This window comes from Hyla sarda, chromosome 5 (assembly GCF_029499605.1).
Source record: "Hyla sarda isolate aHylSar1 chromosome 5, aHylSar1.hap1, whole genome shotgun sequence".
Taxonomy (NCBI): Eukaryota; Metazoa; Chordata; class Amphibia; order Anura; family Hylidae; genus Hyla; species Hyla sarda.
The window spans coordinates 27412398-27436410 of NC_079193.1; the positions used below are offsets into that span (position 1 = coordinate 27412398).

Here is a 24013-nt window from a genome sequence, read left to right on the forward strand (position 1 = left end):
TGATGCCACCTGGGGTTTGGGTTTAGTTTAGGTTGGGTGGTGGGTTAAAAAGGGGGGAGGGAGTTTGTATGGGACTTTTATATATACAGAAAATCCTGGACTGGTTCATGGACGTCTGGTAACATGTACTGGGGGCATGGGATGCGGGACCAGCTCAGGGCCAAAAAAAAAAAAAAAAGTGGTGTTATTTTGTTTGTGTTGGTTTTTATTATTTTGTATATATTATTGTTGTTGTTGTTATTCTTTTTGGTATATTACTGGTATTGGGTTTTTGGTATTGCAACTGGGCCAGGAGATTCACATTTAGTATTAGTGTATATTAGTGTATATAGTTTATTAGTATGGTATGGGTATAATGGGTATTATAGGAATCTGTTTTTTGTAAATATTGTATATATTTGTTTGTGTGCAGGAATGAGTGTGGGGTGGACCGGTGTTGTATTTTATGCTATGGTGTTTGGTTTTATGATTCGCTATATTGATATGTTCTGTCGGATATGGTATGTTTATGTTTTGTAATTTTTTATTGTTATGTTTGAAATTTTAATAAAAGATCTACAGGATATAACTCAGGATCAGTACAGGATAAGTAATGTAATTTATGTACACAGTGACCTCACCAGCAGATTAGTGAGTACAGCTCTGGAGTATAATACAGGATATAACTCAGGATCAGTACAGGATAAGTAATGTAATGTATGTACACAGTGACCTCACCAGCAGAATAGTGAGTACAGCTCTGCAGTATAATACAGGATATAACTCAGATCAGTACAGGATAAGTAATGTAATGTATGTACACAGTGACCTCACCAGCAGAATAGTGAGTGTAGTACATGTATTGTTCAAATACCATACCTGATATTGTACTTAAGATTATTGATGATATTGCTAAGATCTACTTGATATTATCCACCTATTATACCCTGTTACATAAGCACATGTAATAAAATTAGCGTTGATAGGTGATGATTACAAATGTCTGGATATGTATATATATATATATATATATATATATATATATATATATATTTATATAAACTCAATGGCCCAGATTTTCCCACAACGGCCAATCACAGTTCAGCTTTCACTTTACCAGAGGAAATCTATTTGCTGTTGTGGGAAAATCACTTCCGTTTTTCTTCTACACAGTTTCATTCATTTGGGCAATGTAGGAGAATTATCGAAATATGCACAAAATGTGACCAGTTGCCCATAGCAACCAATCAGATTCCTTCTTTCATTAATTTTTTTTTTTTTAAACTATGTGTATATCTGTATGTATGTGTGTATTTATGTATGTGTGTATCTTTCTTCATCACTTACAAACTGCTGGAGATACGGTATTTAGCTAAAACTTGGTCACATGCTACTTATAGGTCAACTAAAAATATAGGATATTTAAATTAACCCTAACCCATCCCCAGTTGCGAGGGTTGGGGCTTTTATCTGTCAGTTCGGCTTGCAAGCCACATCCTTCCCACAAGCCATCTCTTTATCACAGCTCAGCTCCACCTGAGGGGGGATATGAGGACAGGATATGAGGACAGGATATGAGGACAGGATATGAGAATCAAATATTAGGACAAAATATGACAGGACATGAGGGCGGGATATGAGGACAGGATAAGAGGACAGGATATGAGGACAGGATATGAGAATCAAATATTAGGACAAAATATGACAGGACATGAGGGCGGGATATGAGGTTGGGATGTGTGGTCGGCATATGCAGTGGGGATATAAAGACGGGATATGAAGACGGGATAAAAGGACAAGAGCTTTATTATTGCTTTTCCTCTCCCAAATGGTTTAGGTAGGAAGACTGGGCAATGCTGGGCACTCCCGGCATGCTTGGAGTTGTAGTCTTGCCACAACTGGAGGCGCACTGGTCGGGAAACACTGGTGTACACATTCTGATGACTGTCAACATGTAAGGCAATATCCACTGCATTGCGCATAATACAATTCATGATATCTTGATCCCTGCCCTGACGCACCTTTCACCAGCTTTATCTGCCTGGCAGCCAAGTACAAAGAGCCATCACTGGGCACAGCGGAATGCCGCCTCTTTCATCTCTGCATCTTCTTCGTGGATTACAGAATCCATCACTTACAATAGGTCAGATTTTTCTATCTGAATTATCACATCCATCATTGCCCGTTAATTTGGATTTTCATTTCCGAAAATAAAAATTGCCAGGTGCCCAGCGACCATCTCTGAAGTAATGAAGGGAAATGTAAGTGGCTGTAATATTCATGGCTGTGATATTCATGGCTGCCGGCGACTTACAATGACTCTCATGCTGAGCTGATATATCTCTACTCTCTGCATACAATTCTATAGGAAGCTAGACACCTCAACGTCCCATCATTATACATTGACCGATCGTAGATCATTGTTGGGATTATGTGATTGAAATACTTTTTTTTATTGTTAGTGAGGTGTTTAATAAAAGGGTTCTCCTCTTTTTAAAGACTATAAGCAAATCACAAAGTGTCCTTCAGCTTGGACCCCCAGCGATCAGTTGTATTCTCTTTGGAAAGTTATCAGTAAGTATTCAAATTCCTTGCAGTGCCCCCAGAGGGGAAACTAGGAATTACACACTACCCATTCACATCATTAATTATTTTTTTTAATATATTGCAGGACAGGAGAGGTCCTCCAGAGCGAGAGACACTCTTTGTAACTGCTCTATGTTCTGAATAACAGAAAACGTCCCCTATTAATTTCAAACTGGATATATGCAAACAGATTCTCCAAACTAGACAACCCCTTTAATGTGCTATTTGGTAATGCAGTAATTCTGAAAGAACCCAAATTAAGAGAAGCCCCCCTTTTAGGTAGATCCCCTATAGGAAGTTTCCCTCTGTAGGTAGTGAACCTCTGTAGGTCAGTCTCCCCTGTAGGATGTTTCCCCCTGTAGGTAGTGTATCTCTGTATATAGGACACCTTGTACCGTAGGTAGTTTACCTCTATATTTAGGTCCCTGCTTTAGATTCTGACCTGTAGGTACTTTGACCCCTGTAGGTAGGACCCCCCTGTAGGTAGTGTGCCTCCTTTATGGTTAGCAAAACAAGGTAAGACACCCCCCCCCCCCCCCCCCTGTAGGTAGTTTGCTCCTCATAGGCAGGACCTCTGTAGGTAGTTTTCCCCTTGGATGTTGTATCCCCCTATAGGTAGTTTGTGTCCAATAGGTAGGAGCTCCCTGTAGGTAGCATGCTTCCTTGTTTGGTTAGCCCAACAAGGTCGGGACCCTGTAGGTAGTTTGTCCCTCCGATGTAGGACCTCCCTGTAGGTAGTTTTCTCCTCTAGGTAGGACCGCTACTGTACTGTAGGTGATGTCCCCCTGTAGGTTGGACCCACCTACAGGTAGTCAGTGTTTCTACTAAGTTTGCCCCGTATAGGAAGTGTGCCCCCAATCGGTAGTTTCCCCCCTCTTCCAACATTAGAAAGACAAAACTTAAAAAACAACACATACTCCCCTCTAGGCTTATGGCTCCTTTTCTGTCGATGATGACATCAGAGCAAAGAGGAAGCTCTCGGCCTCTAGTGATGGGGAGAGAGGAACCAATGGCACCCCCACTACTGTCCCCCAGCTGAGCGCTGTATTTAACTGTTAGCATGTCATTATGTGCTCCAGTAACACAAGAATGGCAAAGTTTACAGCCAAGATGGTAAAATAAGTAGTAAAATATATGATTTATTTTCATGTAAGTAGACTTTCCCTTTAGGTTGTAAGGTTATACCACCCATAGCTATAATACAGTATGCAGATATGGAATGTAATACATGGTTAAGTCATTGATATACAGTATATTGCAGCTCTCTTTATGGTGCATGTTGGTTATATGATAAAAACACCAATAAAATTGGTCTACATAAAACACATAAAGATGACCTATCGGCTTTCCTGACCTGTCTGTTTTAGTACATGCTTGTATATGCAATTCTATTGCATCTTATGATGGCATTCTTGGTTGTTGTTGTCCCTTTGTTATTCCTCCTGGAAATATATTAATAGATTGGCATCTGGGTGTTATCATTTCCCTTGTGCATGAAGTATGTACCTATATAGTCTGACAACACTGGTTCTCTGCTGAGACGTAGGAGAAGGTTCATGTAGCCCATGGCCAAAGTTGACGTTGGCAAACCCCTATTTTTATGGGCCCAAGCCCTCTTGTAGCCAGATACAACCCAATCTTCATCCTAACAAAATGTTCCACTATATAAGAGACAGACTGGAGTCTCAGTCCCCAGCCCATTGGGGATTTTAGATGGTCCCATTCCTGGTGATGTTTTTTGTGGTTGTCTTTTAACTGGCCCATTTTTTTTCCTTTTGCATTGGAGCATTAAGATGGATGGCCGCATGTTTTAGCTGTCACTATTGGCTGTTTTCAATTTCCTTTCCCAGCCTTGTCGGATTCTTGTGATCCTCTGGTCCAGGCACGGCACGATCAGGATGAATTTCATGACCAGTACGGCACACGGGATTATTAATGAAACCACAAAAGCTGGAGGTAGATACCATCGGTAGGAGGGTCCATAGATGAATCTGTCTCCCCCGTAGACAAGTGTGTGTGCTGTACACAGCACCAAGGTCAGGTAGCCTAGTTTTGACTGTAAACAAAAATAATAGAACAGTAAAAAAAAAAATGGAAATGTCAAAAACATTACAAATTCTAAATTCTAAAAACTCATATCTCACACAAAAAATAAACCAAGCTGTAACAGACAATGGGTGTGTAAGCGCTATGCTACAGCCATGTCTAAGTACCCTTTAGGCTTTCACCCTTTATCTTACTCCATGATGCAGAAGCTGGACTTGTGTTGCTAGAAGGTACCAGGTAGCTCAATACCCCTGGGGTCCCAGTATGGGTAATGGCTGGTCCAGCAGACCAGATGGTACTGGTGCATAGCACCAGTGGGTCAGACAGGTAAACATAGTCTATGGTCCAGGTCGTACACAGGAGAGTCAATAAGTTACCAAGGGGAGAGGCAGAGACAGTCAAACACAGGTGAGTAATTATGGCAGGTGGAACAGGTTCAAGACAGCAATCCCAGCGGGCAACAGGAGAGTCAGAACAGTACAGGGGGGGGGGGGGGGGGTCAGGCAGAAAATAGGAAACTATTAAACATACATGGGTCAGAATATATGGAATATCAAGATCAGGACAGCACACCTTTGCTAGGAACACAAGGAACCAACAATGCTCAGGCACAGGATGATGGGCGGAACAACAATAGCTATTGCTGAAAGGGAAAAGGTGTGTGTGCTGGCCCTTTAAATTAAAGAAGGTGGCTGTGTGGCTGTTCAAGTGTATGAGGAAGAGGAGTGAATTTACAGAAGAAAAACTAGGACCATCAGGCTTCTGGCTAGTGCACTCATGGTAATTACGTCACAATGTTTTTTAGGATCAGCACTCCACAGTTGGGAATTGCGCTACTGAAGGGACTAATAGAGAAATATAGATAAATGTGTTGGCGATGATGAATGTTTTTTTTTGACATGTAAAAACAACGTGATCAGGTGCTTGTTCTTTAGCTGATCACTTTAGACAAATTTAGACAAATTGCTTGGTGCAATAGGGCCCATGGGTTTGCACAATACAACATACAATACACTCACCTGTACAAAGCGAAATTCTCTCCAGTTGACCGCATTGCTTACTGATGGCAGAGATGTGATGCCCAATAAAACATAAAAGAAAAATCCCAGTATGCCCAATGCCACATAGGAGTCAGAAAGCCAAGCATAGTAGTTGCTGAATGGGTATGTAGAATTGCCCTTTATCTGAAAAGAAACAGTATGGGCAATCATTTTCTTGTAGAAAATTTGTCACACAAGAACCCTTCCAGGATCCCCTTCTCCTATGACTCCTGAGCTGTGAATTAGATATTATTGATAATGAAGTAGAGACGTTCTATTCTGTTACCTATATCCAGTGTTTGGCTTCTGGTCTATAACATAGTTCTGGCACACAGGCAAATTAGATTTATTGGAATTTTTGGATGGTCAGATCAATTGTAAACAGGAGAACAAAAATAAACCCAACCATTACAGGTAGCACTCCAAGCCTAAACCAATCACCAGTACTCTATATATATAATGTGGTACTCCGCTGCTCAGCATTTGGAACAAACTGTTCTGAATGCTGGAGTCATGCTGGGAGCTCGTGATGTCATAGCCCCACCTCCTCATGACGTCACTCCCCATCCCCTCATGATGTCACACCCCCGCCCCCTCAATGCAAGTCTATGGGAGCTGTCACGCCCCCTCCCATAGACTTGCATTGAGGGGGTGGGGTGTGATGTCATGAGGGGCGGGGCTATGGCATCACGAGCTCCCAGCGCCAGCTCCAGCGTTCAGGACAGTTTGTTCCAAACGTTGAGCAGCGAAGTACCCCTTTAAATGTAGACTCACACGGAGTATTTTGAGGGCAGCGGGTATCTATCACTGTCCAACCACAACACCTATATTCCAGAAGGGTGTAGTATATTACATTGACAATCCTATCCGATCATCCAACGAGAGGTAATGGAGAGCACTGGCCTGTTTCCAGGTCCAATCCAAGTGGGTCCGGCTCAAGTAATACAACATGAAGAGAGAAGAATTTGGGTGAGTGCTCAGCTCTGACTGGGGGATCTTCTTGTGAGCCAGACTCTAACTTGATAAGTGGCCCTTTCACAACAAGGCTCATAAGGTCCAACAAGTTCCCTTGAAGATGACTTTGGAGGAGATCACTTGTTGGTATATCAGTTTTCTGAGAAATCCCACATGATAACTCCCTTATAGGGGTACTCCGGTGGAAAACACATTTTTTTTAACCAACTGGTGCCAGAAAGTTAAACAGATTTGTAAATGACTTCAATTTAAAAAATCATAATCCTTCCAGTACTTATCGGCTGCTGTATGTTCCAGTGGAAGTTGTGTAGTTCTTTCTGGAATTCTTTTCAGTTTGACCCCAGTGCTCTCTGCTGACACCTCTGCCCAGGTCAGGAACTGTCCAGAGTACAAGCAAATCCCCATAGCAAACCTCTCCTGCTCAGGTCAGTTCCTGATACGGACAGAAGTGTCAGCAGAGAGCACTGTGGTCGGACTGGAAAGAACTACACAACTTCCTCTGTAGTATACAGCAGCTGATAAGTACTGGAAGGATTAAGATTTTTAAATAGAAGTAATTTACAAATCTGTTTAACTTTCTGGCACCAGTTGTGTTCCACTGGAGTGCCCCTTTAAGGAGGTTATCATGTGAAATTACCCAGAAAACTGATAGACCAACAACAAATTCAATGAACATCCAAGTATAAAATCAGCGTAGAATGTGTGTCACACTATAGTATAGCATTGATTACCTGTGTGATTAAATAATTGTTCCATCGCCATCGTACAAAGTAGCGGATAGGTATAACCAGAGTGTAGATAGCGTGTAGAAAAGCATATGCCAAGGCTATAAGTCCCAGCTGTTTTCGGCAGAGCATCCACTGGTCCAGCCAGTCTGGGAAGCGGCTGTATTTTGTGCCTCTGTAGAGCTGGATGATGGCGGCGAGGATTCCCGGTAGATAAACTAAGGCGAGTAGTATAAGGGACACAATAGGGAACACTCTGTTGGGAATGGAAATAACAATAAGGTAGGAGGTGTCTTCTTTTTTGGTAGCCAAGGGATGAAACACATGAATCACCAAGCAGTAGAGGAAGATTAACACTGTAAAGCCCGCACAGATATAACAAGGTAGTCTCCACATTGGAAATAGTTGTAGTGGGTAGTTCTCTATCTCATTGGCTGCCAGTAGAGATCCTTGGTCTAGGGGCATAAGTCCAAGAGAACGGGCAATCTCCATCACTGCCTCTTTTGCCTTGGCATCGTCTCCGCACAGGAAGACCTGTTGTGAAAAAAAGTTCAATAATGATCACATATTATAAGTTAGTCCTCTTCGGGAGATTAGTATTTAGATACATGATGATACTGATGAAGATTAATAACTAAAGAAACAACAACTCATCTTAAAGGGGTATTCCGGCAAAAACTTTTTATCCCCTAAGATGTCTGATCCCGGGGGGCCCGCTGCTGGGACCCACCGCGATCTCCCTGCAGCACCCGCATTCTATGCGGGGACTGCGTCTCTATTTTCGGAAACCTCCGGGACTGGGGACGTGACATCATGCCACACCCCCTCCATTCATGTCTATGGGAGGGGGCGTATGGTACAAATACCATATATATATATATATATATATATATATATATATATATATATACACACACTGATCAAAAAAAATATAGGGAACACTTAAACAACACAATGTAACTCCAAGTCAATGACACTTCTGTGAGATCCCACTGTCCACTCTGAAAGAACACTGATTGACAATCAATTTCACATGCTGTTGTGCAAATGGAACAGACAACAGGTGGGAATTATAGGCAATTAGCAAGACACCCCCCCAATAAAGGAGTGGTTCTGCAGGTGGTGACCACAGACCACTTCTCAGTTCCTATGCTTCCTGGCTGATGTTTTGGTCACTTTTGAATGCTGGCGGTGTTTTCACTCTAGTGGTAGCATGAGACGGAGTCAACAACCCACACAAGTGGCTCAGGTAGTGCAGCTCATCCAGGATGGCACATCAATGCAAGCTGTGGAGAGGTTTACTGTGTCTGTCAGCGTAGTGTCCAGAGCATGTAGGCGCTACCAGGAGACAGGCCAGTACATCAAGAGATGTGGAGGAGGCCATAGGAGGGCAACAACCCAGCAGCAGGACCGCTACCTCCGCCTTTGTGCAAGGAGGAGCAGGAGGAGCACTGCCAGAGCCCTGCAAAATTACCTGCAGCAGGCCACAAATGTGCATGTGTCCACTCGAACGGTCAAAAACAGACTCCTTGAGGGTGGTATGAGGGCCCGACATCCACAGGTGGGGGTTGCGCTTACAGCCCAACACCGTGCAGCATTTGCCAGAGAACAATATTGGCAAATTTGCCTCTGGCACCCTGTACTCTTCACAGATGAAAGCAGGTTCACACTGAGCACATGTGACAGAGTCTGGAGACGCTGTGGAGAACGTTCTGCTGCCTGCAACATCCTCCAGCATGACCGGTTTGGAGTGGGTCAGTAATGGTGTGGGGTGGCATTTCTTTGGGCGGGCCGCACAGCCCTCCATGTATTTGCCAGAGGTAGCCTGACTGCCATTGGGTACCGAGATGAGATCCTCAGATCACTTGTAAGACCATATGCTGGTGCGGTTGGCTCTGGGTTCCTCCTAATGCAAGATAATGCTAGACCTCATGTGGCTGGAGTGTGTCAGCAGTTCCTGCAAGAGGAAGGCATTGACCACAGACTGTCCAGGAGTTGGCGGATGCTTCAATCCAGGTCTGGGAGGACATCCCTCAGGAGACCATCCTCCATCTCATCAGGAGCATGCCCAGGCGTTGTAGGGAGGTCATACGGGAAAGTGGAGGCCACACACACTATTGAGCCTCATTGTGACTTGTTTTAAGGACATTACATAAAGTTGGATCAGCCTGTAGTGGGGTTGTCCACTGTGATTTTGAGTGTGACTCCATATCCAGACCTCCATGGGTTGATAAATTTGATTTCCATTGATAATTTTTGTGTGATTTTGTTGTCAGCGCATTCAACTATGTAAAGACGATAGTATTTCCTACGACTAGTTCATTCATTCAGATCTAAGATGTGTTGTCTTAGTGTTCCCTTAATTGTTTTTTGAGCAGTGTCCATATATGTGTTTCCCCGTACTCTCCTGCCCTGTCAGGCAGTGTCCCTCAGTGTCCTCATGGCCCCCTGCATTCATTTTCCCCCATGTAAATTTGTTATGCATTTTATTGTGTGATGTAACTTTAATAAATAATAATAATAATAATAAAATAATGACCTATGGGCTCCCTGCTAGTCTCCCCCATGTAAACCCTGGGTGGAGCTAGCTTCTCTCTCTTGTTCCTGATGTCCAGTGCAGTCAAGTCATCTTAGTGTGTGTGTGTCCAGAACATTGGAGGCCTTAAAGGGGTACTCCGGTGCTTACACATCTTTTCCCCTATCCAAAGGATAGGGGATAAGATGCCTGATCGCGGGGGTCCTGCAGCTGGGGACGCCCGGGATCATGCACGCCGCACCCCGTTTGCAATCAGTCCCCGGAGCGTGTTCGCTCCGGGTCTGATTACGGTCGACCACAGGGCCGGCGGCATGTGACGTCACGCCCCCACCCCCGTGTGACGTCACGCTCTGCCCCTCAATGCAAGCCTACGGGAGGGGGCGTGATAGCAAGTCTTGCAGCCACAAGTCAAGTGCAAAGTAAGCTAAAATCACAGTCCTGTCAGTGAAGTCAAGTCTTCTATCTATCCAGCGTGACCTGCACCAAATTCTCCTGTCTACTACAAGTCCCAGCAAACCTGCGAAGTCTCTGTGCCACTGGTCACCTCCTTGGGCCCTGGCTGTACTGCATTGACTGTAACATCTCTCTACCCTCAGTAAAGCTACCGTTGTCCCTAACTTGACATCGGTGTCTTTATTTCCCCCATGCCTAGCCCAGGATCCAGTGGTATACCTTCTGGTGGTTAAGGCTAAACCACGCCCTGGCGTCATGAACATAAGGAGTTAATACCATCTGCCCCTAGGGTAACAACATCTGCCCGAAAAATCTTTTCAGGACACAAGGATGCCCCAGTTACCTCTCTGCGGCCCCGCTTTAACTTTATAAACGCAGGGGCTGCCGGGAGGTAGCGCACGCAGGGTCGTCACTGACTTCCCGTGCTCGGGCCTATAGGAGAAGAGCGGAGCAGTGAAGAGGACGTGTGGGTATGGTAAGTCACCACTCACCAGCACGTCATCTTCGGTGTTCCGACCACCACTCCTCTGGTCCCGGGACCTACTGCTATGGCCCATAGGCCATAGCAGTAGATCGTGACCCTGGATCGGAGGAGTGGTGGTCAGAACACTGTATATAGCTGAAGGCTGTATGTCTGTGGGGGAACTGTACTGCACCTAATGTGGGGAACTATACTGCACCTAATGTGGGGAACTATACTGCACCTAATGTGGGGAACTATGCTGCATGTAATGTGGAGAACTATACTGCACGTAATGTGGGGGAACTATACTGCACGTAATGTGGGGGACCTATACTGCACCTAATGTGGGGGAACTATACTGCACATAATGTGGGGGAACTGTACTGCACCTAATGTGGGGGAACTGTACTGCACCTAATGTGGGGAACTATACTGCACCTAATGTGGGAAACTATACTGCACCTAATGTGGGGAACTATACTGCACCTAATGTGGGGAACTATACTGCACCTAATGTGGGGAACTATACTGTCAACCTAATGTGGGGGAACTGTACTGCACCTAATGTGGGGAAACTATACTGCACCTAATGTGGGGAAACTGTACTGCACCTTATGTGGGGGAACTGTACTGCAGCTAATGTGAGGAACTGTACTACACCTAATGAGGGGGAACTGTACTGCACCTAATGTGGGGGAACTGTACTGCACCTAATGTAGGAAACTATACTGCACCTAATGTGGGGGAACTGTACTGCAGCTAATGTGGGGAACTATACCGCACCTAATGTGGGGAACTATACTGCACCTAATGTGGGGAACTATACTGCACCTAATGTGGGGAACTATACTGCCAACCTAATGTGGGGGACTATACTGCCAACCTAATGTGGGGGAATTGTACTGCACCTAATGGGGGGAACTATACTGCCAACCTAATGGGGGGGAACTGTACTGCACCTAATGCGGGGGAATTGTACTGCACCTAATGTGGGGGAACTGTACTGCACCTAATGTGGGGGAACTGTACTGCACCTAATGTGGGGAACTTTACTGAACCTAATGTGGGGTAACTGTACTGCACCTAATGTGGAGGAACTGTACTGCACAGTCTTGTGCAGGGAGCAGGGTCTTGTGCAAAGGGGGGCATGGGGTCTTGTGAAGGGGGTCATGAGATGTTGTGCAGGGGGCATGGGTTGTTGTGCAAAAGGGATACAATACAGGAATATGGGTGCACTACTGTGGTAGATGTAAACAATACATTGGCTATCCCTCAACACTGATGTTAAAATTGAGACATTCGCCAGTGTATCCTTATATGAAGGACACACCAGAGCCCGCACACCAACGCCAAGGTTTCTCAAGATGGTGCGGGACCTAACGCTAATCCTACCTGTGCTTGATAAGCAAAACAGGGGCCAGTGGGCAATTACGGCAGCATTCGGTCGACTCACAACTTCCTCCCAGATACCCTCCAGTGTGACTGAGCACACATGCAATGGGAGGAGGGAGGCAAGCTGCAAGCCCCACCTGAGTTGGCTAATATGGGTGCCTGGCCTCACAGGTGCTACCCTAATGCTGCCTTGAAGATATTCAAGGCGCATTAATTTTGGAGTTTACACACCTCCAAGTATAAAATTTAAACAAACAAAAAACGTGGTCTCAAATGGCTGGAGGTGCTCAACCCCAAATGCGGTTGTGCATTTATACTGGGGGAGCAGATCCTGCCCTTGTAGTCCGTTGCTAAGGGCGATCCCCAGCATAAAAATGCATACAATGGAGGATGCCTGCAGCGGACTACAAGTGCCACAATAGAATCCTACACCAGATAGACGGTGTGGATGTGTAACAATTAGAATAATACAATACAGGAATATGGGTGCATGTGTGCTCAGTCACGCTGGAGGGTATCTGGGAGGAAGTTGTGAGTCGACCGAATGCTGCCGTAATTGCCCACTGGCCCCTGTTTTGCTTATCAAGCACAGGTAGGATTAGCGTAGGTCCCGCACCATCTTGAGAAACCTTGGCGTTGGTGTGCGGGCTCTGGTGTGTCCTTCATATAAGGATACACTGGCGAATGTCTCAATTTTAACATCAGTGTTGAGGGATAGCCAATGTCATTGTATACATCTACCACAGTAGTGCACCCATATTCCTGTATTGTATTCTAATTGTTACACATCCACACCGTCTATCTGGTGTAGGATTCTATTGTGGCACTTGTAGTCCGCTGCAGGCATCCTCCATTGTATGCATATTTATGCTGGGGATCGCCCCTAGCAACGGACTACAAGGGCAGGATCTGCTCCCCCAGTATAAATGCACAACCGCATTTGGGGTTAAGCACCTCCAGCCATTTGAGACCACGTTTTTTGTTTGTTGTGCAAAAGGGGACATGGGGTGATGTGCAGGGAGGGCATTTTATTTATTTTATTTTTTTATGCAGCCCACATAAACTTAAACCTTGTTTTTTTGGCCCATGTTAGCCTTTGAGTTTGACATGCTTGCTCTAAAGCTAAATCCATAACAACTGCCCCACCTTCCATTTGCCATTGATTATATTAGTCTATTCTGACTTGTCAGAGGGACCTTAGGGCCCCCTCAGATACATCACTGTATGCCAATGCTCATTTGGTCGGAAACAATCTCTTCTCATCCTCCATATGTATTTATTCTAAATGTTCTGGAACATTCACCTCTGATAGTGGTTTATCTCCCCAAGAACAAAGGATTGGGTATGATTTCCCATCATCTTTTGGGGGAGAGTCAGAAGACCTCCATACACATTAGATGGTTGGCTGATCCCTCGAAAATAGATGGATTTGGCCAACACATGTCCGGAGGGTATTGCTGTTATTCTTACCTGTCTACTTGCATCCAATGTTCCGGATTGCAGGGCCCAGGCAGAGACTGTATTGAAAGCCTTAACTACTTTACATTCTGGTAACAATCCCGCCAGGTATTCTGCATTAGATTCTGGGTACTGGTTTATTTTCAGATTGTTACTGACATCTACCAAGATTTTACCCTTCAGAACATCAACGAGGCCTGTGAGGAAATCATAGCTTTCTCTATGAATGGCCATGATAATAATGGAGGATTTCTTTGCTGCCTCCGCGTGGCTTAGAGTTTCTGCTCCTTTAGGAACGAGATTGGAAGAATTTTGATTTCTGCTGCCAAAGACAACAGAATAGCCGCACTGGAGCAACTTGAACCCGAGAGATCGTCCAAAATCTCCTGTGCCAAAAATGCAAACGGTCTCCAGTTTTGTAGACTCCATGGCTTTAAGTGGAAAACTATTTGATGAATCGCACATCTGCAAAATATAGATGTTGATTATTAGTAAGTAGACATGATGGCATGTACGGCTGACATATTAAATTATCTTGTCTTATATAGTGCAGCCTAGGCTATAATTAGAGAATAATGTAGAGGTTCTTTTGTATGCCTTGTGCTTACCTGTTTTTTTTTTTTTTTGTATGCCTTGTGCTTACCTGTTTTAACTGATGTGGCAGGTATGGGTTAGCAGACATACTGATTTGTATTTCTCCACTAACATTATTTCCTTATGCTGCCTACATTTCCCATTAACTATTTGGCTTTGCAGAGAGAGGGCGTGCAGTCTCATCACTGCAGGTCAGCTAACTAGACTTTTGGTGCTGGATTTCATCCAGCTGAGAATTATAAGTGGATAAGTGTCAGTTCACATTATGTGCCGTTTTAATGCATTTTATAATTCCAAGTGTGTCCTATAATCACAATTGAGGTGTTTGGCAAATGATTGGTTTGTGCCTTATGGTTGTGCCTTTTCTGCCAAAAAACTTCTGCACCTTTACTGCAGTGGAACTTTTCTTGGTAATGTTCTTGCAGTGATTGGTGATTTATGTTGTAAAAAGATGCATATTTTAGCACAAAACTGCATATTAAGGCGCAAATCCATACCACCAAAACCCACAATTGAAAAAAATGCTTACAGTGCACATATCTGCTTTACTTAATAGAACGGTAGACTAGGGGTTGAAAGTGTTTTTATACAGGGAATTTCATATATGGAATAAATATAATAAATAACATTTCTAACATTCAGAATGTCGAGATGGCGTGCAGGAGATCACAGGGGTTCCCATTGGCGGGACCACCACAATCAGACATCTTATCCCCTATCCTTTGGATAGGAGATGAAATATCTAGTGGCGGAGTACCCCTTTAAGCCTTTGGTAGTACAATAGAGCTGTCATTAAATCCTCTGCTAATCATGTCCCAGTCTACACAGCAAAGTTTGGCAAGTTAGCTGCAGAAAACAGGGAGTGCCATCTTATTGTGGATCGGTGGGAAAACAGCAATATATTCCGAGAATTTAAATAACCTAATTTATTACAGATAGTGACATAAAATGCAAACAAAAAAGTACAAAAGTACACTGTACAGTGGTCCCTCAAGTTATGATATTAATCGGTTCCAGGACAACCATTGTGTGTTGAAACCATTGTATGTTGAGACCAGAACTCTATGGAAACCTGGTAATTGGTTCTGAAGCCACCAAAATGTCATCCAAAAATAGGAAAATAGAAATAAAAATAGGTAGATAACTAATATAGATAACTAATAAGTAAATAACTAATACAGATAAAACATATAAAAGTAAGAAAGAGCTGCTGGGAGCTGTAAATCACTGTCTATGTCAGTGTTTCCCATCCAGGGTGCCTCCAGTTGTTGCAAAACTTCAACTCCCAGCATGCCTGGACAGCCAAAGGCTGTCCAGGCATGCTGGGAGTTGTAGTTTTGCAACAGCTGGAGGCACCCTGGTTAGGAAAGACTGGTCTATATAGAGGGCAGGAGCTTCTTCAGGGTCCTGTACAGTACACGCAAAATGGAGCCACCCTCACCTGTGTCCAAAGGAGCAGCTAACGCTGGCCCAGGCAAAGAGTAACACAGAACATGTAGTACCTCCCTGTATTGTAGGGAGGCGCTACCAGACAGTCAGTGCATGCACTTCAGTAGTACAGGTGTAAATTTCCATTTTGATTGTCAGTTCTTCCAGCCATTGACAAGTGTCACAGATCTGGACTGTCCATAGCATTGTATGTTGAGTCTGGTTTCAAGTTACAATGGTCCAGAAAAGACCATTGTATGTTGAAACTATTGTATGTTGAGGCCATTGTAAGTTGAGGGATCACTGTATATTGATATCGAAAACTTGGCTGAACTCACTCAAGAATTTCAAGTATTGCAGAAATATTAAAAGTTGAATAAGGACAAAAGAAACACCTGCAATCCCCAAAACGCTACAGTTTCTGTAACAGATACAGTGACCCCTCGACCTATGATGGCCCCGACATATGATCATTTCAGCATACGATGGCCTCTCAGAGGCCATCACATGTTGAAGGCAGCATCAACATACGATGCTTTTGCATGTCGGGGCCATCGCATAAACGGCTATCCGGGAGCGCAGACTGCTTCAGCTACCACCGGATAGCCGTTTCCGGTGCCCCGTGCCCTGTGCTGACGATCACTTACCTGTCCTCGGGGCTCCGGCGCATCCTCTTCGGCATCCTCTGCATCGTCGGCGCTCTCCATCGACGTCATCACGTCGCTGCGCACGCCGTCCCGTCATCCAATAGGAGCGGCGTGCGTAGCGACGTGATGGCGGCGACGGAGAGCGCGGATGCCGGGGAAGCAGAGGCCTTGCTGGAGCGTCGGGGACACCTCGGGGACGTGGCGACAGCGATGGACGGCGACATCCCGGGCAGTGGTGACGAGTGGTGACGGTCTGGAGCGGCGGGGACAGGTGAGTACAACTTCCTCTAACGGTGGTCTACAACCTGCGGACCTCCAGATGTTGCAAAACTACAACTCCCAGCATGCCCGGACAGCCAACGGCTGTCCGGGCATGCTTGGTGTTGTAGTTTTGCAACATCTGGAGGTCCGCAGGTTGTAGACCACTGTCCTATATTTTACATTGCACGGATCCCTCAACATGCGATGGTTCCAACAAACGATGGTCCGCTTGGAACGGATTTCCATCGTATGTTGAGGGACCACTGTACTGTACACAGTTAATACCGTGGTCTCTATGAGATTTGGTCTTACATACCAGGGATCCCCTCTGCCATAAAGTGAGCCAGCACTCACCTCAGCGTCTCTTTTCATGCTCGGAGTAGTGGCTGATATTCTTCCAGCAGCAGCAGCCGTGCTATAGCGTCCAAGACGTTGTCTGCAGCCTTCACCAGGGACTTGAAGTGTCCTGTTTATTATTGAGCTTAGCCAGATTTAATTCCCTCCCATATCAAGAAAAGGTTTGAGCAAGACTACTGAGGGAAAGTCCCGAGATTTCTTAATACACCAATTCCTTCAAAAACATTATGATATTGGCACACTTACAAGAATAACTGCAATAGGACGAATATCAGGCACATATTCCATAGTGTTGCAGTAAACCACAGAGCTTTATGTGTCAGATGAAGTGGTCAGTCCTGGGTCTACCTGTAAACTACAGGATGACATCATCACTTATTACATCACTCTTCGACCCCTCCAGCTCTATCTGTATACTGCTGCTGCTTTAGCTATGGGTTCAGGATATATAGTAGTTATACACCTCCCCTCTTGCTCTATCTGTATACTGCTGTTATCTCTATGGGATCAGGATACATAGTAGTTATACACATCCCTTCCAGCTCCATCTGTTTACTGCTGCTGCTATCTCTATGTGATCAGGGTATATAGTAGTTATACACCTCCCCTCTTGCTCTATCTGTATACTGCTGTTATCTCTATGGGATCAGGACACATAGTAGTTATACACATCCCTTCCAGTTCTATCTGTATACTGCTGCTGCTTTAGCTATGGGTTCAGGATATATAGTAGTTATACACCTCCCCTCTTGCTCTATCTGTATACTGCTGTTATCTCTATGGGATCAGGATACATACTAATTATACACCTCCCCTCCAGCTCTATCTGTATACTGCTGCTGCTATCTCTATGTGATCAGGGTATATAGTAGTTATACACCTCCCCTCTTGCTCTATCTGCACACTGCTGTTATCTCTATGGGATCAGGATACATAGTAGTTATACACATCCCTTCCAGCTCTATCTGTATACTGCTGCTGCTTTAGCTATGGGTTCAGGATATATAGTAGTTATACACCTCCCCTCTTGCTCTATCTGTATACTGCTGTTATCTCTATGGGATCAGGATACATAGTAATTATACACCTCCCTTCTAGCTCCATCTGTTTACTGCTGCTACTGTCTCTATGGGATCAGGGTATATAGTAGTTACACACCTCCGCTTCAGCTCTATCTGTATACTGCTGCTGCTATCTCTATGGGATCAGGATATATTGAAGATATATCTCCCCTCCAGCTCTAGCTGTATACTGCTGCATGTTGGTGAGTGGACAAGACCCGGAGGGAGGCTTTAGAGGTGGGGTAAGCCTCAGAAGATTTGTGTCAATCTATTCCGAAAACAACGATAGCCCGAATAAAATATTAACGTATTTTTTTCGTAAAATTTATACGAACTTCCAGAAACCAACAAATGAATTCACATTTATCTGATTGGTCCTTCGGATGGGCAGAGTTAGTTTCCACATGTTACTTCTTAGCCATTCAACTTATTCCTTTCGATCCTTACTGTATTCCAGACAGGGAGGCTGTTTAATTAGTTGTTGCCTCCACCTCTCTACCGCTCTCCCCTCCTCTTTTCTCACTAACGCACTCACCAACATTGTCCCCGACACGCAAGCGTTCATGCGCACGCTCACCATCCTCTCTCCCTACCACCACAGACACAGAGGGAGATTTATCAAAACCTGTGTAGCGGAAAAATTGCCCAGTTGCCCATAGCAACCAATCGGATTGCTTCTTTCATTTTTCAGAGGTCTCTTCAAAAATGAAAGAAGCGATCTGATTGGTTGCTATGGGCAACTGGGCAAATTTTCTCTGCACAGGTTTTGATCAATCTCTCCCTGAGAGTCTCTCTTATACCAGACATTTTCTGCAATCAAAAACCACAAAAATCACTGCAAACACCAAAAAACACCAGTGTCCTACACACAAGGGGGAAGATCCCAGAATGAAATTGAAACTTTTTGTTGTGTCAATAAAGTAAGTTGAGGGTAGGGATGCCACCTTTCGTGGAAAAAAATACAGGCCATGCTAATTTGCATAATTAATTTTATATGCGTGACATCACAGGAAGTTCCGCCCATGTCAAGACACAATAATTGGGGGAGATTTATAAAAAACCTTCTAGAGGAAAAGTTGCCCAGTTGCCCATAGCAACCAATCAGATCGCTTCTTTCATTTCTAACAAGGCCTCTGCAAAATGAAAGAAGCAATCTGATTGGTTGCTATGGGCAACTGGGCAACTTTTCCTTTGCACATATTTTGATAAATGTCCCATATTGTGTCAAGTAACAGCCCAGTGTCGGCAAATTAACCCCTCAGCCTCCAGAGTCTGGTAGTGAGGTCCACAGCAGGGGGCAGGGGTGGATTAACAACTGATGGGGACCCCGGGTAAGAGGGGATCATGGGGGGCTGCTAGGGTTGCCACCTTTCTTGCCGAAAAATACCTGCCATGCTCATTTGCATAATTAATTATATATACTTGACATCACATTAATCCCCCCTCTGTTCCCATTATGCCATAATCATTCCAGTTGATTTCCCCCATGCCATACTCTGATCCCCCCTCTGAACCCAGTATCAAAACCATTCCAATTGATTTATCCCCCCCTCCCACCGATCCCCCTGTGCCATAACCATTTAACCATTTCAATTGATTCCCCTCTATGTGCCATACTCATTTGCAGACCAGGGCAGCGGGACTAAGGGCGCATCATTTGATTCTGTCCACAGTGGCCGGGGGCTCTTTCCTAAAAAATACCAGCTTTTTAGCATATTTTTTCTACAAAATTACCGGCAGAGAAACAATTGAGAAGCAGGGCCTAGCTGCATCTTTTGCGAACAAAAACCAATGCCTCATTCACGCGACGACGTCTGAGGTCGAAATCAGCCGAAAAATTTCCACTTCATAATAGCGAATCAATCCAAATAGCAGATTTGGCCCGAAAACAAAAAACAACAAAACATTTTGTGTAAATAATACACACAAAAAAAAAACAATAGTCCAAATACCGAATCTATCCGAAAAGTCGTTATATTACCAAATAACGAATCGTACGAAGTATCAAACCTGAAAGAACTGCTGAACCAAAAAGATGCAGTTAACAAAACGTAACGAAAAGAAACGATAATTTTCTGACGGGCACAAGTCTGGTTCACGTTGGAAGCCAAAGTTCTTTGGAGGAAATCTCATCCACGACTTGATGGATTGTTGTCATTACAAGTTTGTAAAAAGTTTGCAAAACAACCAAGATGTTGTCAAATTTGTTATTTTGTCCTTGATAAAGCAGAATTTACTGTACCCGGAGGAAAGACATTTCTCCTTATCAGCAAAAGCAGTTCTTATCTGAACGTCTCCTAAAAGAATGAAAAACAGGTTACCTGCTCTGTTTTACATGCTATAAAGCGATGTTTTCCAACCAAGGTGCCTCCAGCTGTTGCAAAACTTCAACTCTCAGCATGCCCGGACAGCCGAAGGCTGTCCGGGCATGCTGAGAGTTGAAGTTTTGCAACAGCTGGAGGCACCTTGGTTGGGAAAAACCGCCATAGAGGCAGACCATGCGACTGCACCACCATTAGGACCTTAGCTTTACCCCACTCTTAAAGTGTACATGTCATATCACAAAAAGGATAATTCTTCTATATATTACTCGCTAAGTCATGCTGATGCTTTACATGTCTTTTTTTTATGTGTCTAGTTTCTGTATTTGGCTCACAAATCCCTCCATTCTGCTGCTCACTCATTCTGACATCCACTCAGGAATGGGCGTGTCCAAGGCAAGCAGTGAGCCAGCCCTCACTCACCATGCATTCACTTCCTCCCGGAGTCTGCTGTGCTTTGCTTCATCCAATCACTGCAGGCTGCTCTGTAACCTCCTCTTCTCTGTTTTCATGCCGCAGTCTCTGACCACAGAGGAGTGCTACTCCCACCATCACATGCTGGGAGTTGTAGTTGTGCAACAGCTGGGGCACACTGGTTGTGAAACACTGCTGATTGGGTTCTTACAATGGATGTTTTGGAATCAGGAAAAATAAGGATCTGAGGGACTTTAACCAGGGACGGCTGGGTGAACATCTTCCAAAATGGCTGGTCTTGTGGGGTGTTTCCAATATGAAGTGGTTAGTACCTACCAAAAGTGGTGCTAGGAAGGACAACTGGTGAGCCAGCGAAATAGTCATGGGCGCCTGTCTGGTCTGGTCCCAGAAGAGCTACTGTAGGTAACAATAGACAGGAGCTGTCCCATTCACATGAATTGGAGACATTACTGGGCATTCTCTGTGACTTTTTTGGAGGTCATTCTACAGGGAGTTGGAGGCTGATCTGTAAGCAACAGCTATTGTGTGTACCTCTGTAACCTATAGACTTGTGTCACCTACTCCTGTGTGTGATGATAAGGAGCACACTGCTGGGAAGTCAGTGCTGTACAGTACAGGAAGGCTCAGCTTAGTTTTAGTTCTAGTGGTCAGAATATAAACTGCAAGATTTCAGGATTATTTTAAAATATAGATAGTAAAATGGAAAATTAGAAGAAACATCACCAAAGATTTTTTTTAAATAAAATTCATAAAGATTTGGAACGATCTGTAGAGAACAGGAAGTCCCAGAAGGTTGTGGATTTATTCTTTAACATACGTAGGTAAAGTAAACAAAATCTAACGTAATGTAAAATAAGTCTAATATTAAAATAAAAAATTAATTCTACACTTTTCTGGCCCCATAAAACCAGAAACTATCAGAATTTTTACTGCAGCAGTAAGTGAAGGAGAAGGATCGCTCTATAGCAACACCTGGTGGTCATTGGTGGTATTGCCTGCATTTATCCTTGCAATCACTTTCATACTTTGGGACAATTTTCTGTCTTGCAAAAATGATCTGTCCTCCTTGGCGATTTCAAGCACATTTTGAGAACACTGCGGTTGAACGTTTGGAGAAATTCGTCCTCGGTAAAAATTTCACAACATGATAAAAGGTGAAATGTAAAGTAAAAAAAATAAAAATAAGTAGAATTGTGCGGTGTGTGTGATAAAGCCATCTTGAATTTATGAATGCCATCAGGAGCTTTATCGGTCCTTTTGCCCCTGCAGTCTCGGCGGCCCGGGGAGCTTGATTGGAAAAACTGAAGTTCAATAGTTCAGCATAATACATGAATATATCAACCGCAATCAGGTTGCGCTGTATCGCCTGGTGACGCTCCGAGGTTCACATTGTGTGATAAAGTATAAATGACAACAGTGGATGGGTCACCCCGAGCACGGCTCTTGCATAAGATTTTGCAATCTTCATTTCACTTACATTTTCCTTTTCAATGAGGACGGATTGTGTAACGTGGACCCGGCTTGGCCTCTCTTATTGGTTTAACATTTATGTAAACTTATGCCAGCACTAAACCTCTGCTCGCTGTGCCAGTCTGGATTTTTAGCAGGGGCGCTCACAGTAGCTGTTCTGTTAGAGGCCTGAGGAAAAACATGTGTTTCCAACATATTGCATCATTATGGAATTTACAGTTTTTTTGCTATGATTTTCCGGGACGGAGAACACAAGGTCCTGATCGTTGTTGACATTTTTAGGGTAGTGTCTTTAAAGAGTCATTGCTTGGAAAGCTACATTATTCCTGATTATTTTTGTAGATTGAACAGTTCCTGTAAAAGGAACATAAAAGTTATAGTCAGAAACTTCCGTTTACACTTTGTTTTATTTATCTATTTTTTGGTAAGAGAATCTGACAGTTCTAGATCATGGTCAGAGTTCAATGGGTCAATCAGTCAACTCTTCCTGCCTTGACTGATTGTCCCACAGGTCTCAGTGCTTGAAGCCAAGCCCTGTACATTAATCATGCAAGGAAGTGTGGAGTAGGGAGGAGGCATGCTTGCTGTGGTATATTCCAGACCACCTTGACACTTGACCTCTGAGCATGATACAGTGGGGCAAAAAAGTATTTAGTCAGCCACCAATTGTGCAGGTTCTCCCACTTAAAAAGATAAGAGAGGCCTGTAATTTTCATCATAGGTATACCTCAACTATGAGAGAAATAATGAGAAAAAAAATCCATAAAATCACATTGTCTGATTTTTTAAGAATTTATTTGCAAATTATGGTGGAAAATAACTATTGGTCAATAACAAATGTTCATCTGAATACTTTGTTATATACCCTTTGTTGGTAATGACAGAGGTCAAATGTTTCTGTAAGTCTCCACAAGGTTTTCACACACTGTTGCTGGTATTTTGGCCCATTCCTCCATGCAGATCTCCTCTAGAGCAGTGATGTTTTGGGGCTGTCACTGGGCAACACGGACTTTCAATTCCCTCAAAAGGTTTTTTATGGGGTTGAGATCTGGAGACTGGTTAGGCCACTCCAGGACCTTGAAATGCTTCTTACGAAGCCACTCCTTCATTGCTGGGTGGTGTGTTTAAGGATCATTGTCATGCGGAAAGAACCAACCACGATTCATCTTCAATGCCCTTGCTGATGGAAGGAGGTTTTCACTCAAAATCTCACGATACATGGCCCAATTCATTCTTTCCTTTACACGGATCAGTCGTCTTACAGCCTCAAAGCATGAAGTTTCCACCCCCATGCTTCATAGTAGGTATGGTGTTCTTTGGATGCAACTCAGTGTTCTTTCTCTTCCAAACAGATCGAGGGAGATTATCAGTGGCCTTGTATGTCTTCCATTTTCTAATAATTGTTCCCACAGTTGATTTATTCACACCAAGCTGCTTGCCTATTGCAGATTCAGTCTTCCCAGCCTGGTGCAGGTCTACAAATTTGTTTCTGGTGTCCTTCGACAGCTCTTTGGTCTTGGCCGTAGTTGAGTTTGGAGTGTGACTGTTTGAGGTTGTGGTCAGGTGTCTTTTATACTGATAACAAGTTCAAACAGGTGCCATTAATACAGGTAACGAGTGGAGGACAGATCTGGTTACAGGTCTGTGAGAGCCATAAATCTTGCTTGTTTGTAGGTGACCAAATACTTATTTTCCACCACAATTTGCAAATAAATTCTTTAAAAATCAGACAATGTGATTTTATGTATGATGAAAATTACAGGCCTCTCTCATCTTTTTAAGTGGG

The 24013-nt window shown here is 44.0% G+C and overlaps 1 protein-coding gene across 11 annotated transcripts; it reads right to left on the minus strand.

Annotated features, from left to right (window-relative positions):
- Positions 1-3684: 3684 nt before the first annotated feature.
- On the minus strand, positions 3685-18577 carry LOC130272985 (metalloreductase STEAP4-like). Of its 11 annotated transcripts, none has more exons than XM_056519070.1 (6): positions 18363-18470; positions 17187-17295; positions 13666-14118; positions 7358-7885; positions 5631-5795; positions 3685-4621 (listed from the first exon to the last, which is right to left on the minus strand). In XM_056519070.1, the coding sequence occupies exons 2-6, from the start codon at positions 17226-17228 to the stop codon at positions 4376-4378; spliced, it is 1434 nt and encodes a 477-aa protein (XP_056375045.1). In that variant the 5' UTR covers positions 17229-17295; positions 18363-18470; the 3' UTR covers positions 3685-4375. The 11 variants fall into 11 exon arrangements, with proteins under 11 accessions (XP_056375045.1, XP_056375043.1, XP_056375046.1 ...); XM_056519068.1 differs by lacking the exon at positions 18363-18470 and adding an exon at positions 18099-18339; XM_056519071.1 differs by lacking the exons at positions 17187-17295; positions 18363-18470 and adding an exon at positions 18537-18577.
- Positions 18578-24013: the final 5436 nt, after the last annotated feature.